Source organism: Panthera pardus, unplaced genomic scaffold, assembly GCF_024362965.1.
Source record: "Panthera pardus isolate Hobbes unplaced genomic scaffold, ASM2436296v1 HiC_scaffold_18, whole genome shotgun sequence".
NCBI lineage: Eukaryota > Metazoa > Chordata > Mammalia > Carnivora > Felidae > Panthera > Panthera pardus.
Window position 1 is genome coordinate 13,174,778 of NW_026526743.1, and position 15,767 is coordinate 13,190,544.

At 58.0% G+C, this 15,767-nt stretch overlaps 2 protein-coding genes across 12 annotated transcripts in view; one reads left to right on the forward strand and one right to left on the reverse strand.

Annotated features, from left to right (window-relative positions):
* GRIK5 (glutamate ionotropic receptor kainate type subunit 5) overlaps window positions 1–5,381 on the reverse strand; it is a 57,934-nt gene extending 52,553 nt beyond the window's left edge. For 2 of the 5 annotated variants that reach the window (XM_053905853.1, XM_053905852.1), the window contains exon 1: window positions 4,594–4,611. The gene's annotated coding sequence lies outside the window, so the exon portion shown is untranslated. Of the gene's footprint in view, window positions 1–1,647; window positions 2,613–4,593; window positions 4,613–5,362 lie in introns of those variants that run through there. The other 3 variants (XM_053905856.1, XM_053905854.1, XM_053905855.1) reach the window with 3 other exon arrangements.
* Window positions 1,131–11,726, forward strand: ZNF574 (zinc finger protein 574). Of its 7 annotated transcripts, none has more exons than XM_019434406.2 (2): window positions 1,131–1,407; window positions 8,747–11,726. In XM_019434406.2, the coding sequence occupies exons 1-2, from the start codon at window positions 1,266–1,268 to the stop codon at window positions 11,455–11,457; spliced, it is 2,853 nt and encodes a 950-aa protein (XP_019289951.2). In that variant the 5' UTR covers window positions 1,131–1,265; the 3' UTR covers window positions 11,458–11,726. The 7 variants fall into 7 exon arrangements, with proteins under 7 accessions (XP_019289951.2, XP_019289958.2, XP_019289954.2 ...); XM_019434413.2 differs by lacking the exon at window positions 1,131–1,407 and adding an exon at window positions 5,249–6,190; XM_019434409.2 differs by lacking the exon at window positions 1,131–1,407 and adding an exon at window positions 6,208–6,350.
* Window positions 11,727–15,767: the final 4,041 nt, after the last annotated feature.

Here is a 15,767-nt window from a genome sequence, read left to right on the forward strand (position 1 = left end):
GGTCCCACAGGTGGCAGACATGGGTGGGAGCAGAAACACAGAGTGCAGGGCCAGGGTCTGGGACAGCACATGGACAAAGACATACAGGAAGGCCCAGATAGAAAGACAGACGGACCAAAAAGAGGTCCCTGGGGCTAAATGAGAGAGAAGGACCCACACAGGTCGCCTAGAAGTGAGACACCAAAGGAAACGGAGACAAGACAGAGAGCGCGAGGTAGCAGAGGCAGGGAATCAGGCAGGCCTGAGCCCCACAGGCCCAGACACTTAGGCAAAGCCAAACAAAGGTGGAAGCATAGCAGCCAACCAGGCAGAAGGAGCCGAGTGAGGGGCCCTGCCAGGAGAGGCAGACAGACAGGAAGGCAAGACATCACCAAGGTGAGAAGGCAAATCGGTGAGACAAGTGGGGTGAGGGAGAGGGCAAAAACACAAGAACACAACAGGTGCAAAGACTGCAGGAAGGGGAAAAATCCGCAAAACTCTGCAAAGGAAGAGAGCTAGTTGGAAAGAGAGCCGGAGAAAATGTATGCAGGAGCCACACAGCAGATCTCGAGAAGAGGGAGGGGCGAGTGGGGCAGACACACACTAGAAGGGGCAGTGAGGGCCAGGGAGGGAAATGGAGGCAGGGAGGAAGAGCGAGGGGCACAGGCAGGGACAGGGTGAGTGCCCACATAAGGGGGCCAGTCCACACAGAGATGCACCCACCAGGGTGTCTTGAGGAGGTGGTCAATCCCTGAGCCCACAAGCCCCGAGGCATGGGGAGGGATGAGGACAAAAAGGCCAGGCCAGGACGTAGAAGTGAGCAGAGGATGGGGGGTGAGTGAGACCACCAAGGAAAAGACAAAGTAGACCACGCAGTGGCTGCGGCTGAGGAGAAAGGAGCCGGACCCAGAGTGGATCTGGGGGAGGAAAGCAGAAAAGTGAACAGGAAGACAGGCTCCAAGTGCAGGGGCAGAGGAGGACAGGGGAGCAGGGGCACAGGCAGAGCAAAGAGTGGATGGAGAGAAGTGGATAGAGGGCCAAACCTGTGGGTGCTTCCAAAAGAGCCAGACGAGATGCAGGGGAGTTTTGAAAAAGGGAGAGAGGGGGAGGGAGAGAGAGAGAGAGAGAGAGAGAGAATCAACAGAGACACAACAAGAAAGAGTTAGGCTAACAGCAAAGGAGAGAGAAGTTGGACAGAGTCAGAGAGAGGCCTGAGAGACACACGAAATGGAGATTGAAAAAAAAGGAAAGACATTTCCAGGAGACGGACAGCGGATGGGACAGGGATGGCAGGCAGAAAGGATGAGGAAAGAAGAGAGGCGGAAACAGAGGGAGAACAGAGCCGGTCACCGGTCGCCGTGGGACCACGGCTGGAGAAAGCAGGGGCGGAGACTGGCCAGGAGTCCCAGAGAAGGAGTGAGCCCGCAAGTAAGAGCCAGGCAGCCCCTCAGGACCCCAGGGGCTGGGGACAAGGCTGAGCTGTTGCACCCAGAAGAAGGGTGAAGAGAGGCTGAGGTGAACAGAGGTTGGGAGACGGGGGAGGCACAGGGCAGGCCCCTGCTTGTGGAGGGGGGCAGGGGGAGGTGGGGGCCCCACCAGACGGTGGTGAGCCCAGCCTTCCAGGACCCAGGCTGGCCCAAGCCCAACCCCCGCCCTGCAGACACTCACGGATCCTGGTGGGACGGAGGGCTGGGCTCCCTCGAGGCCCGAGAAAGACAACGGGGAGATGCTCTGGCGCTGGGTGGTGGTGTGGCCGGGGGCGGGGGGGAGAGGGCAGTCCACGGGGCCCCCTCCCCCGCCTCCGGCAGTGGCCCCCAACTAATCCAAAACAGGGGCTCCCCGGAGCGGGGAGGAAGGACAGGTGGAAGAGGAGAGGGCGGGCCAGGGAAGGGAGGAAGGGGAAAGGAGAAAATGGAGGAGAGAAGGGGAGAGAGGATAGGGAGAAGGAGCAAATGGAGGGGAAGGAGGGAGGAAAGGAGGAGAGGAAGGTGAAAACGGAAGGGAGGGGGGCACAGGCAAAGCCGGGGGAGGGGGAAGCCGGCCCAGGAAAGGGCCCCCGCCCCCTCCCCTAGCCGGGCCGGCCTGGGGGGGCCACGGGGGGCGAGGACTGGCTGGAGACAAGGAAGCCGGCCATCAGGAGGAGTGGGGGAGGGGAGGGCTTGATTGGGGGGAGGGGGCCACCCCTTCCCCCCTCCCCCCTGGAGCCTTGGCCCTGCCCTGGATGAGGCAAGGGCCTGGAGTCCTCAAGCCCTCAGCCCCCACGGGAAAAGCATGCTAGGGGCGGAGAGAAGCCGAGGGGTGGAGGGGCTGGGGAGGACGGGGTGTTGGGAGACCCGGAGAGCCGAGAAGGGGGCAGGCGGCGAGGTGGAGAGATGGGGAGGAGGGAGAGGAGGAGGGAGGGAAGGATGGAGAGGAGCAGGTGGAAGAGGAAGGCAGAGGAGGGTGGGGTGTCCCGGGGGCGCCCGGTGCAGGGCCTCAGTGGGAGGGCCTGGCCACGGACTCCTGGTCCCCTGCGAGGCGCAGCCGCCGGCTCTGGGTCCCCAGCTGGGCCTGCCTCCCTGCTGCCGGCCACCGCCGCCACCGCCACTGCTGCCACCGCCACTGCCGCCAACACTACCACCACCACCACCACCTCCGCCGCCGCCGCCGCCACCTCTCCTTCTCCCCTCCGAGGCCGCCGCCTGCCTGCCTGCCTGCCCGCCCGCCCGCCGCCCGCGCTGGGTCCTGGAGCGCGGGGCGGGGGGGGAGAGAGATGAGGGAGGGAGGGAGGGAGGGAGGGAGGCAGGGAGGAGGGCGGGCAGGAGGAAGGGAGGGCAGCAGGCGGAGAAAGAGGAGGGAAGGGAGTGGGGGGGGGAGGGGGAGATCGTATTGGTCGGGGCTGGGGGGCCTGCGAGGAGAATGCTGATGAGGGGAAGGCGCTGCATTGGATGGAGGGCCCACCCCTGGGCCACCCCCTCCACCACCATGCCACCGCCCTGCCCAGGAGCCCACGGAGATGAGAGGCAGGGAGACCTGAGGAGAAGGCCATGGAGCTGGGGGGAGAGGGCTACAGAGATGAAGGAAAATGCAGAGGAAAAGCAAGACAGGCATCAAAACTCACAGAGGTGGGCCAAGGTCCACAAACCCCACAAGGACAAGAACAGGGGAAAAGCCCAGATAAAAAAGAGAAAAGCCTATGGAGGCATGGGAGCAGACCAGAGACAGCGACGGACCTCAGAGATGAGGGCAGCTGGTGGACAGAGAGAGAGTCCCCCAGGAAGATGGACAGAGGCCCATGAGAACAGAAAGCACTCCCTGGACATAGGGAGTGGTCCACGGGGACAGGAGAAGGCCACGGACAGGAGGAGAGGCCCGCAGAAATGGAAACAAGAATGCATATCATAGAGACAGGGAGACGGGCCAAGCAAAGTGGGAGAAGGTCACAGAAATGGGGATGGGTGGGCACAGATACCAGGAACCCGTAAACACAAGGACGTGTGGACACAAGAGGTCCCCTAAGGCGGGAGCAGCCAACTCCTGGAGACAAGGGAGAAGCCCCCAGAAGTAGAAATAGCCCCATGGAGGAGAAGGGATGGGGCGGCAAGTATGGGAATTCTCTATAATGCATAGAGACGTGATGCACCCAAGACATGAGCGGGTGGGGCGAAGAGGCCTTCCTTCTCTAGCTACCACTTGAGCAGAGAGGCAGTGGGAAAGGGCAAGGAACTGGAGGGCAGAGCCAGAAGTGGGAGACTCCCTTCCAGGGAGCCCACTGCAGCATCTCAGAGGGAGCTGAGCAGGACAGGGGGATGGAAGACAGAAGCAGTGACACAGATCTCGGAGTGGGGGTGGGTGGTGCACGGCTGGGTGGGGGGGTGAAATTTGGGGGGAAGGAACATGACAGTTGGCGCTGAAGGCTGAGCCCGTGACTCACCACCACCCCCAATGCTCGTGATGGGGAGGAGACACTGACACACTCACGTGCAGCCCCCCAGCACACGTGACCATATGCCTTTCTCACACACACACACACACACACACACACACACACACACACAGCACATGGCAACCCTTACACCAGCTGAGCATAGGAAACCCTCATCCCATATGGAGCATCCCTGACATACGTCTGACATATATACGGCATCCTGAAGGACCACCAACTTTGCATACACTTCCTCACCCTACGTGGACAACACCCATGGTCCCCCAACACCCACCCTCAGCTCCAGCTAAGCCTGAAAGCCCAGACTCATGCCAGCCTATGGGCCTTTGTTTATGCAGGGGCCCCCCAAAAAAGAATGCCTATCCTCTGTAAAATAAACCTACCCCAGAAATCTAGTCCCATGCCACCACCTGCACAAAGACTGACCCAGGGCTCAGCCTACTCTTGTATCATCAGAAGAGAAAGATCCTAGGCAACCCAGATAAACTGGAAAGTCCAAGCAGAAGGTCTGAGCAGAAAGGGGCCTGACACGCCAAGCTGGACCCTTGCATTTTCAGGCAGATAAGGGGGCTTTGGCAGGAAGTGAGAACCTGCCCAGGTGCACGGAGCCTATCAAAGCCTGAGTCTAACTTCCAGGTTCTCTGGCTCCCACCCCAGGGGATTTCACCCTGATGGCAAACCCAGATTACCAGCTTTGGAGCTCACACATTCCCACCAACTTCTTTCTTCTGCTTCTTGCATTCATCCATTCAACATGCCCCGCAGGACAGGACGTCCACCTGCCAGGCAGTAGAGCCTGGGGCGGGAGGGGGGGTGACCAAGATCATAGACCTCAGAGTCAACTCCTGGGTTGGAACCCTGGCTCTGTCTCCTCCAAAGGACAGGCAAGCTACTTAACTTTTCTGGGCTTCTTGAGGTCCTAATAAAAACAATTTCCACATAGCTTTTACTCTGTGCCCCACAACCATGAAGCAGGGGTTAGGGTCTTCATTTCACAGATGAGGAAACGGAGGCACAGGGGATTTAGCTTGTCCAAGACAACAGCTGGAAGTGGCAGGGTCAGGATTTCAATCCAGACAGCTTGGTATAATTATATTGGCTTGGTGTTAGGGATTTCAATTTAGTGGAAAGTTAGGACGGCCAGTTAGAAATCAACTGAAGGACACCACACAGGTGATGACTGAGATGTCACACCTCGGTCCTACTCAGTGCTTGGGAGTCCCTCGGTAGCTTTTAGCTTCAGGAAGGTAATGACCAACTCCTCGAGACTTAGTTTACTCCTCTGAGAAATGGGGTGTGGGGGGGAAGCAGTTAGTACAGGAATCTCTTGAAGCTCCTGTCCTTGGGTTGGTTCACAGGGTAGCTCTGGAACGTAACAGTGCGAGGCCAACGCCCTGAGGGCCAAAGGGGGAGAATAGTGATGGCCAGAACCCCTGGGTCAACGCAGAAGGAAGGCACCTTGGAAGGAAGCAGAGTCCGTCTCCTACAGGGTCACTTTCTGCAGGTTTTCATCCTAGTTGTCCTTCAGGTTTTCTCCCCCCACCCCGCCCACACTCCCCGTTTCTTAAATGAAACTGTCTTTGCTTTTCGCTTTTCCCCATTTCCTCCCCTCCCCTTCAGGTTTTCCTTGTTCCCTCAGATTCCCTCGCTCCTCGCTTCTCCTTTGACATCTCCCTTCCCCCCTTCCTCAAGAGTCCGCCGGCTTCTCTCCCCTTCCTTCTTGTTGCTTCCGTTCCTCTTTTTAATGAAGAGAGTCTGGAGCCTCAGTTTCCCTTTTTACTCCCTCCATGTGCTCGCTGCTGCAGTTTCCCCTCCCCATTTCGCGCTGACTGATGATGCTTCACTTTCTCGGTTCGCTCCGCCGCGGTTCCAGTGCCACAGCTCCCCCGCCCCCACCCTCTGGGTGTCGTGTGCCTCAATTTTTCCGACTTCCCTACTCGACCCCGACCCGACTCCAGCCCGGCGCCCCCAAGATGGCGCCCGCAGTCTCGCTCCGCCGCCTGACGTCACCGCGCGGCCCTCCCTTCTTCAGGCGTCAGGCGGAGTCGACGAGGAGCTGGAGGAGGCGCATCCTCCAGGGGGCTTAAGGGGGCGGGCACTATCAACCCCGGGGCTGGCCGGTGAGGGAACATCGCTAGAGGATTGGTTGGGCACTGCGAAGGATCCCAACGATCCATACTATTGGCCCAAGGCTCAGAGACGTGAGGGTCGATTGGTCGAACGGCAGGAGCCAGTCAGGCGCTGATTGGGCGCGTTCGGCCGTTCGCGGAGCGGCCGAGAAGGAAGGTAGGCGGGGCGTTGCTGAGGGCGATTGGGGGCGAGAGCGAGGCTGCGGAGCAGACGAGAGGCTACGGCGGGAGCTAGAGAGGGCGCAGCGCTAGGGTGGCCGCGCGAGGGGAGCTGCGGCCCGGGCCTGGGCCCGGGGCGTGCGAGACGGCGGAGGCGGGTGAGTGCGGCCGGGCGCGCGGAAAGCCGGCCTGGCTCCCCCTCCCCCCCTCCTGGCCTCCCCGTGCCACCCCGCCTGCGCACTGAGGGCCGGAGGGGACGCGCGCCGGGCGGGGAGGGCGGAGCGGTACCAACGGCCGGCCGGGCGCGCGGGCGGCGGGGCGGGGGCCGGGCCGGGGGCGGGGGTAGCGAAGGGGGCTAGAGTCGTGTGACGGTCCCAGTGAGGAGGGGCGAGGCTCGGGCGAGGGGCTGGGAGGGGCCTGGGTGGGAAGGGAGGCGTTTGGGCTGCCTCTAGGAGAGGCTCCGAGGCTCATCGGGGCCACGGTCTGGCCGTGGGCCGTCTAGGACCGGAGGGGGGTGGGGTGGAAGGTTAGAGGCGGCCTGGGTGTCCGGGGAGGGGGGTAGGGCGTGAGGAAAGAGGTAATGAAGTTAACATAAAGAGAAAACCTAGTTATGCTTGTAAGGAATCCGACCAGTGACAGGGATTTGGTGTGAAAATGGGTATCCTTGGAGGGGAGATTTAGAGTTGAGGGCGAGGTCCGAGTGTGGAGAATGGGGTTACGTTAACGTGAAAAGGAGTTAAACCAAAGGGGGGTGGATACCACTGGAATGGGCTGAGAGGAGTCTCTGTGCATAGGGTTATGTTATGTCAAAAGGGTGGGTGTCCCCAGGATAGGTTGGGTAGAGGTGATGTTTTGAAAAGTAGGGAATTCGATCAGATGAAGAGTAGGAATTGGGTATGGGTGTGCTGAATGGGGGAGGGTCTTGGTATCTCTGGAATGAGAATGAGATGTTAGGTTGACAAGAAGTTGGGGGTCTGGGTATCCCCAGGGTAATAAGCTGGTGAGAGGGTTCTGGGTGTAAGGAAGAGGGGTTTGGCCATCCTCTGGGTTGGGGGCTGGAGGGATTCGTCATAATAGTAAGATAGGGTCTGAGTATTTCTAAAGGCGTTTGGGGTAGTAGGAAAAGTATGTGTGAAAGTTTTAAGGCTTTGTGGGGGGTAGTCTGGATATTCCTGGATTGGGTTAGAGTACGTGCTGGGATCTTTCTGCAAAGCAGAGAAACTAAGTTGTTAATGAAGAGGGGGTCTGATTATTGCTAGAGTGGGTTAGGGTGGGGTTTGGCCTTTTTGCAAAGAAGAGGGGCTTAGGTTGATACGAAGAGGGGATCTGGGCGTCCCTAGATGGGTTAGGGAGGGAGGGTGGGGTCTTTTTTGCAAATAAGAAAATACTAGGTTAATAATGCGAAAGGGGGTCTGGGTGTCCCTGGTGTGGGTTTGTAAGGAAGGGTTTAAGTTGATGTGAAGGTGGTATCTGGGCATCCCTGAGATGGGTTAGGGTGGGTCGTTTTGTAAAGAAGAGGAGCTGAAGTTGACATGAAGAGGGGTGTGGGTATCCCCATAGTGGTTGGGGTGGTTGTGTATGAAGATGAGGCATTTAAGTCAATGTGAAGAGGGGATCTGGGTACCGGAGAGGACATAAGGATTGTAGGTGAGGTCTCAGCGTAAAGAAGAGGTAATTGCGGTGAAGAGTGTCTTGAATTAGGGTGGTGAGTAGAATCCAGGTGTGAAGAAAGGGTTAGGTGTTTTTGAAATGGGGCTGGGTAATCTGGATAGGGGGTTGGGTTGTAGGAGGGGGCTTTGGTATATAGAGAGAAATTTGGAGTCGGGGATCTGGGTATCATGGGGAGTGGTGAAGGGGGAAAAAGTGTAAAATGCGATGGGTTAGGCCAACATGAGACAAGTTGATTGAGGGAAGGGAGAGTTTGAGGAGTCTGGGCACCAGAGGGAGAGACCGTGTATACTAGAGGTTGGGGGTAAAGGAGAGGGACTGTACCCTGTGAAGGCTCTGAAAGTGGCGGGCCCCTGTGGCAGTCCTCTGGGTGTAAATAGAAGTCAGGAACCTGGGGGAGGGAACAAAGGGGGAGTGAGGCTGGGAGAAGTGACAGCGGTCAGGGCCTGTGAGGACGCTCCCGGGCACCTGGGAGCGGGAATGGGGTAGCGAGTTGGTAAGAAGGAGAAGTCAGTGGAAGGAGGTTTGAGTGGAGAAGACACGGGCTCCTGTGTGATGTGCGTGGCTGTGGGCCAGCTGCGAGGCACGGGAGGTGAGGGGTTGGACAGGTTATAAGGATCTGGTGGGTGGAGTTCGATGCGTGTTGGTTCAGAGGTGAGAAGGGTAGATTCTGGGAAGGGACCTCTGGGAGGTGTTGCGCTCGGTCTTTTGTGTGCAGGAGAGGAAGGATTGTTAGGTGGGGGGTGGGAGTGGAAAACGGAAACAAGTCCGAGGGTAAAGTACATCTAAGGTTTCGGTGGGTGACGAAGGGAAGGAATCGTCCCTGGGAAGGACTGAAGAAACTCTAGTTTAGCTGTGCTTTGTCTCCACCTCCCTCTCTTCACAGCCCAGGGCCTCACTGCCACCATGACTGAGGAGTCGGAGGAGACGGTCCTGTACATTGAGCACCGCTATGTCTGCTCTGAGTGCAACCAGCTGTATGGATCCCTGGAGGAGGTGCTCATGCACCAGAACTCCCATGTGCCTCAGCAGCACTTTGAGCTGGTGGGCGTGGCTGACCCTGGAGTCACTGTAGCCGCAGAGGCAGCTTCCGGCACGGGCCTCTATCAGACCCTGGTGCAGGAGAGCCAGTACCAGTGCCTAGAGTGCGGGCAGCTGCTGATGTCGCCCAGCCAGCTCCTGGAGCACCAGGAGCTGCACCTGAAGATGATGGCCCCCCAGGAGGCAGTGCCAGCCGAGCCACCACCCAAGGCACCTGCCCTGAGCTCTAGTACCATCCACTACGAGTGTGTGGATTGCAAGGCTCTCTTCGCCAGCCAGGAGCTCTGGCTGAACCACCGGCAGACGCACCTCCGGGGCACTCCCACCAAGCCTCCAGCCCCGGTTGTCCTGGGGTCCCCGGTTGTCCTGGGGCCCCCTGTGGGCCAGGCCCGCGTGGCTGTGGAGCACTCATACCGCAAGGCAGAAGAGGGTGGGGAGGGGGCCGCTGTCCCTTCTGCTGCTGCCACCACCGCTGAGGTGGTGACTGAGGTGGAGCTGCTCCTCTACAAATGCTCCGAGTGCTCCCAGCTCTTCCAGCTTCCGGCCGACTTCCTGGAACACCAGGCCACCCACTTCCCTGCTCCTGCCCCGGAGGCCGAGGAGCCTGCCTTGCAGCAGGACACCCTGACTCCGTCCCCTGCAGAGGCGCCCGCGTCTCAGCCTGATCCCCTGCCGTCCTCTGACCACAGTTACGAGCTGCGCAACGGTGAAGCCGTTGGGCGCGATCGCCGGGGGCGCAAGGCCCGCAGGAACAACAGCGGAGAGCCGGGCGGGACGGCCGCCCAGGAGCTCTTTTGCTCCGCCTGTGACCAGCTCTTTCTCTCCCCTCACCAGCTACAGCAGCACCTGCGGAGTCACCGGGAGGGCGTCTTTAAGTGCCCTCTGTGCAGTCGTGTGTTCCCCAGCCCTTCCAGTCTGGACCAGCACCTTGGAGACCACAGCAGCGAGTCTCACTTCCTGTGCGTGGACTGCGGCCTGGCCTTTGGCACCGAGGCCCTCCTCCTGGCCCACCGGCGAGCCCACACCCCGAATCCTCTGCATTCGTGTCCGTGCGGAAAGACGTTTGTCAACCTCACCAAGTTCCTGTATCATCGGCGTACGCACGGGGCGGGGGGTGTCCCTCTGCCCACAACACCAGTCCCGCCAGAGGAGCCTGTCGTTGGTTTCCCTGAGCCAGCCGCAGCAGAGACTGGAGACGCAGACGCCCCGGAGCCCCCTGTGACCGAAGAGAGCCCGGGAGGGCCCGCCGCCCCAGGCACCTACCGCTGCCTCCTGTGCAGCCGCGAATTTGGCAAGGCGTTGCAGCTGACCCGGCACCAGCGTTTCGTGCACCGGCTGGAGCGGCGACACAAGTGTGGCATCTGCGGCAAGATGTTCAAGAAGAAGTCTCACGTGCGGAACCACCTGCGCACGCACACGGGCGAGCGGCCCTTCCCCTGCCCGGACTGCTCCAAGCCCTTCAACTCGCCCGCCAACCTGGCACGCCACCGGCTCACGCACACGGGGGAGCGGCCCTACCGATGCGGGGACTGTGGCAAGGCTTTCACGCAGAGCTCCACCCTGAGGCAGCATCGCCTGGTGCACGCCCAGCACTTCCCCTACCGCTGCCAGGAGTGCGGGGTGCGTTTCCACCGCCCCTACCGCCTGCTCATGCACCGCTACCACCACACGGGCGAGTACCCCTACAAGTGTCGCGAGTGCCCCCGCTCCTTCTTGCTGCGCCGGCTGCTGGAGGTGCACCAGCTCGTGGCCCACGCTGGGCGCCAGCCCCACCGCTGCCCGTCCTGCGGGGCCGCCTTCCCTTCCTCGCTGCGGCTCCGCGAGCACCGCTGCGCGGCTGCTGCTGCACAGGCCCCGCGGCGTTTCGAGTGCGGCACCTGCGGCAAGAAAGTGGGCTCGGCTGCCCGGTTGCAGGCGCACGAGGCGGCGCACGCGGCTGCCGGGCCCGGAGAGGTCCTGGCTAAGGAGCCCCCTGCTCCTCGGGCCCCTCGGGCCGCTCGCATGCCTGTGGCCGCCCCGACCGCCTTGGGGGGTGCGGCCCCCGCGGCCCCCGCGGCCCCGGCCCGACGCCGGGGCCTGGAGTGTAGCGAGTGTAAGAAGCTGTTCAGTACAGAGACGTCGTTGCAGGTACACCGGCGCATCCACACCGGCGAGCGGCCGTACCCGTGTCCGGACTGCGGCAAGGCCTTCCGCCAGAGCACCCACCTGAAGGACCACCGGCGCCTGCACACGGGCGAGCGGCCCTTTGCCTGCGAGGTGTGTGGCAAGGCCTTCGCCATCTCCATGCGCTTGGCAGAGCATCGCCGCATTCACACGGGCGAGCGGCCCTACTCGTGCCCAGACTGTGGCAAGAGCTACCGCTCCTTCTCCAACCTGTGGAAACACCGCAAGACCCACCAGCAGCAGCATCAGGCCGCCGTGCGCCAGCAGCTGGCAGAGGCGGAGGCCGCCGTGGGGCTGGCCGTCATGGAGACTGCGGCAGAGGCGCTGCCCCTGGTGGAGGCCATCGAGATCTACCCTCTGGCTGAGGCCGAGGGGGTCCAGATCAGCGGCTGACCCCGTCCCTTCTCCCCCTTCAGCACCGCCATGTCCCGTTGCTGAAGAACCTCCTCCAGCATCCCCTCAAATCTGTAGATACCGTGCCCCTCTCTCCATCTCTCCCAACTGCCGTGTAAGTTCTGTAACTGGATTTATTCTCTCTTGTGAGGGGGTTGCTCTGGGGTCCTTGATGTGCGTAAAGGTGCCCCCCCCCCCCCCCACCTTCCACCTTTTAGCACTGGTGGTCCCAAGATGGAACAGTCAATAAAGACTGAGTTGGACGTTTATGTGTTTCTGTCTGGCCCAGCTGTGTGGGGTGGGATTTGGGAGCCATGAGCCCAGGTTCTTGGGTCTGAGCTTTTATGGCTGTGTTCTCAGCACCTGGAACAGGGCCTGGCAAGTGGTAGGAGCTCAGTGGACATTTGCTGAGTGGAAAGAGGACGTGGAGTCCAAGGGTGTGGCTCAGGGAGCGGGGATATCACCCTGGTGCTCCAGGGGAAGAAGCGTAGCTGTCTTGCCACTAGAGGTCCCCACAGCCCCATGGAAAAGCCTGAAGCTGTTTCAGTTGGTGGCAGGAACATTGGGAAAGGTCTTCAGATTTCTTTTTGCCCCTTCTGCACCCCCATTCTTGGCCTGATGTGAGCCATCTCCCTCAAAGCCATCTGGTTGTCTCACTGGATCCCTGAGGGCAAACGCAGGTCCGAAAGGTATGATCTCCAGGGCAGAAGAAGGTGGCTCCTGGGACCAGACCCAGCTGTGGAGTTGGAGAACTCCGATTCTGGGGGTGGACAGCCTCATAAGGGGAGCTGCCTTGACACCTGCCTAGAATGGGATTCTGTCTTAGTAGACGTGGGGAGAGGGGTGGTTGGAGTGACTGGCTGGTATTTGAACGTCTAGTTTGCTTCCAGTACTTACATGTTTATCATAATTATACTCCTCTTGTGAGGGGAACATTTTGCAGGGAAGGAGTCTGAAGTCAGAAGCAGTGAGGTGATTTGGCCAAGGTCATCCAACCCACATAGGATAGAGCTTGAATTTAAGCCTAGTTTCATCTGGTTTTATCACCCTTCTGCTTTTCTCCACAGTCTAATGCCTTTTACTTAGGAGAGGGCGGTCGAGAAGGATGATGGTGACTGGTGGGAATGTCCAGTTTCTTTGCCTGAGCCGCAGCCCAAGAAAAATAAGCCCCGCCAAAGTCATTCCAGTCTTTGTGTTGGAGAAAATTCTTATTTGGGACCCTAATAAATGAGAGGTGAAGGGAAACCGTTTGTATGGAAACCAGGAAGAGGGAGGCCTGAGAGCTGTCCACTCAGACCCTGTTACTCTGAACACCCCCTCAACAGCCCCGTCGCCTCTGGGCACTGGGCTCAGAGACCTACACTGGTTTTGCCTTATGTTCAGGTGAAAATGAGGGATTGAGAGAGGGAAGACTTATCAAGACCACATAGGTGGTAGACCAGAGCTAGAAACCAAATCTCCTAACCAGTAATAGAGATTTTACTACATAAGCCTCATTTTATTGAGAAAAGTTCAGGGACCCCTGGGTGGCTCAGTCAGTTGAGCGTCCGGCTTCGGCTCAGGTCATGATCTCGTGGCTCCTGGGTTCGAGCCCCACGTCAGGCTGTGTGCTGACGGCTCAGAGCCTGCAGCCTGCTTCGGATTCTGTGTCTCCCTTTCTCTCTTTTCCTCCTCTGCTCACGCTCTGTCTCTCTCAAAAATAAACACTAAAAAGGAAAAATAAATAAAAGTTCAACCTGTTTGACAACCGGACAGCTCCTAATGAGAGCAATTACGTGTTAAGTAGTTGTTTCAGAGCGTGTTGCTCGTGGGCACCATCTTTGAGTGACCTCATACCCTGCAGAAAGGACGCAAGCCATCTTAGCCCAGCATGCGAGATCCCCTTTAATCCCCACGTAAAGGTTCATTCTCAAACTGCCTCCTCAAGAAGAGCTGCAACATCCTGAAAGTCATATCGAATAAGTGCTTAGAACAATTGGAGGATTATTCTTGCCAAACCAGATAAAGATAAGGTTAAATCAAAAGGGACAGGAAGGGGGTGGGGTGGGGGCGGACCCTGAGAGTGCTGGTTGACTCCAAGATTCAGCAGAGAAGAATGGCTCTGTGACTGTGGGATGATCACCCTTCCTCAATTGTGGTTCTTTTTCAGAGCTTCTAATGAAAACAAGACTCACTGTTCACCGTCACTCTGCTGAAACTTGATGGTCCTCAGTTGAACTGTCTTAAAAAGGGTGGCATGGGACGTCTGGGTGGCTCATTCGGTGAAGCTTCTGACTTTAGCTCGGGTCATGATCTCTCGATTTGTGGGTCCGAGCCCTGCGTTGAGCTCTGTGCTGACAGCTCAGAGCCCGGAGCCTGCTTTGGATTCTATGTCTCCCTCTCTCTCTGCCCCTCCCCTGCTCTTGCTCTCTCTCTCTCTCTCTCTGAAAAATAAATAAAAATTAAGCAAAACGGTGGACTAATCAAGCCCTTGTTGGATGCTGGGTTTTGAGTTAGGCAAAGTTTCTTTTCTTGGTGGGGGGCACAAGTGAGCGAGGGGCAGAGAGGAGGGAGAGAGAGAAGCGGGGCTCACTTGGGGCTTGTGTTTTTACCTGAAGCGGGGCTCAAGCTCATCCAGTGTGGGACTCCCAACTCACCAACTGTAAGATCACGATCTAAGCCAAAGTCCGATGCTTAACGACTGAGGCGCCCTGGGCAGGCAAAAGTTCTTGAACTTTAATGTTTATTAGGCAATTCCCCTAGAGATTGATTTTTTTAATGTTTATATTTGAGAGAAAGAGGGAGACACAATCCGAAGCGGGCTCCAGGCTGTCAGCACAGAGCCCATGGGGCTCGAACTTGTGAAGGATGAGATCATGACTCATGCTGAAGCCAGACGCTCAACCGACTGAGCCACCCAGGCCCCCCTCCCCTAGAGATTAAGATCCAGCAAACGGGTGGATGAGATCCAGGAATCTGCATTTTAAACACACCAATTCTGGGGTGCCTGGCTGGCTCAGTAGAGCATGTGACTTAAGTTTATTTATTCTGAGAGACAGAAAGCGCAGGGGGAGGGGCAGAGAGAGAATCCCAAGCAAGCTCTGTGCTGACAGAGCACAGAACTCCACGAACCGCATGATCACGACCTGAGCCGAAATCGAGCCGGACGCTTAACCAACTGAGCCACCCGGACACCCTGAGTGTGCAACTCTTGATCTCAGGGTTATAAGTTCAAGCACACATTGAGTGGAGAGATTACTTAAAAGTAAAATCTTTAAACATAAATAAAAACACCAATTCTGATGCAGGCGACTTGCTGATCACTCTAAAGATCCTGAATCGTCCGTTTTCAGTTGTATGTGGAAGGTTTGCCTATGCAGAAATGTCAAGGGAACAGAATGGTGGTCCTCTAGTGCCCGCTATGCTCCTGACAAGAGGCCCGAGTACGACTGTACAAGGGAGGGCACGTGGTGCCGTCGGGCACATTCACGGGGCTGCAAGTGGATGCAAGTTCAACTCTAAAGAGTGCTCTCAGGTGTGCTGTCTGTGCTCGTCACTGGATAGCCTGGGTGACAAGGAACTTAAGTCTGTATGGTTCTGACCGCACGACCCTACAGGAAGGGGCTGGACCAAATGACCTTCCTCTGTACCAACATCCCACTTCCCCATCCTTCCAGACTTACCTTGGGAACCGGGGAGGTGCTTTTTTATTCTTTCAGTCTTGCCCAAACGAGGCAGTGCTAATTAATACTTTTCGTCCAAGTGATCCAACCCCTCTTCAATTCTTCCTTTCTCCTGTCTCCCCCATCCCCTACAGTTGAGTTTGCAGAGTACCAGCATCCGTATGCCAAGCGTACATCAGAGGATGGAACAATGACAAGGTGACATGGTGCCAGTGAGAAAGCCCAGTTGTTGACACCGTTTCTGATTTTCAGTGGTGAGGTCGTGGGGATCAGCCCGTGGCCTGGCCTGTGAAGCCGTTGTTCTTGCCAATTGACGTAGTCAGGCTGGGCACAAAAATTTGAGTGAATGAGTTCATGTCACTCTGAAGAAGAGCGTGCCCTGGACCACCAGACAACTTCAAAGTCGACTGTTTTGAAAGGGTCTTGCTGGTCCTCTGGGGATGGAAGTGGGGGAGGACTCACCGGTTTCCTGACTTTCCCATAGTTCTCATCTATTGAAGACCGTGTGCTAGAGATCTGTCCTAAGCACTTATTACATCATCATCTCATTTAATTCCACAAACCCCACAGGTGAGAAGGACATCGAAGGTTATATATGAAAAGTCACAGATCTCTAAAATGGCAGAACCGAGAAACGAATCCAGACGT

Coding starts and splice junctions, on each gene's coding strand:
- ZNF574 (XM_019434406.2), top strand. CDS start 1,266: ATGGCAGGCAGAAAGGATGAGGAAAGAAGAGAGGCGGAAACAGAGGGA. Junction 1,408..8,746: donor GAGAAGGAGTGAGCCCGCAA/GTAAGAGCCAGG, acceptor CTCTCTTCACAG/CCCAGGGCCTCACTGCCACC.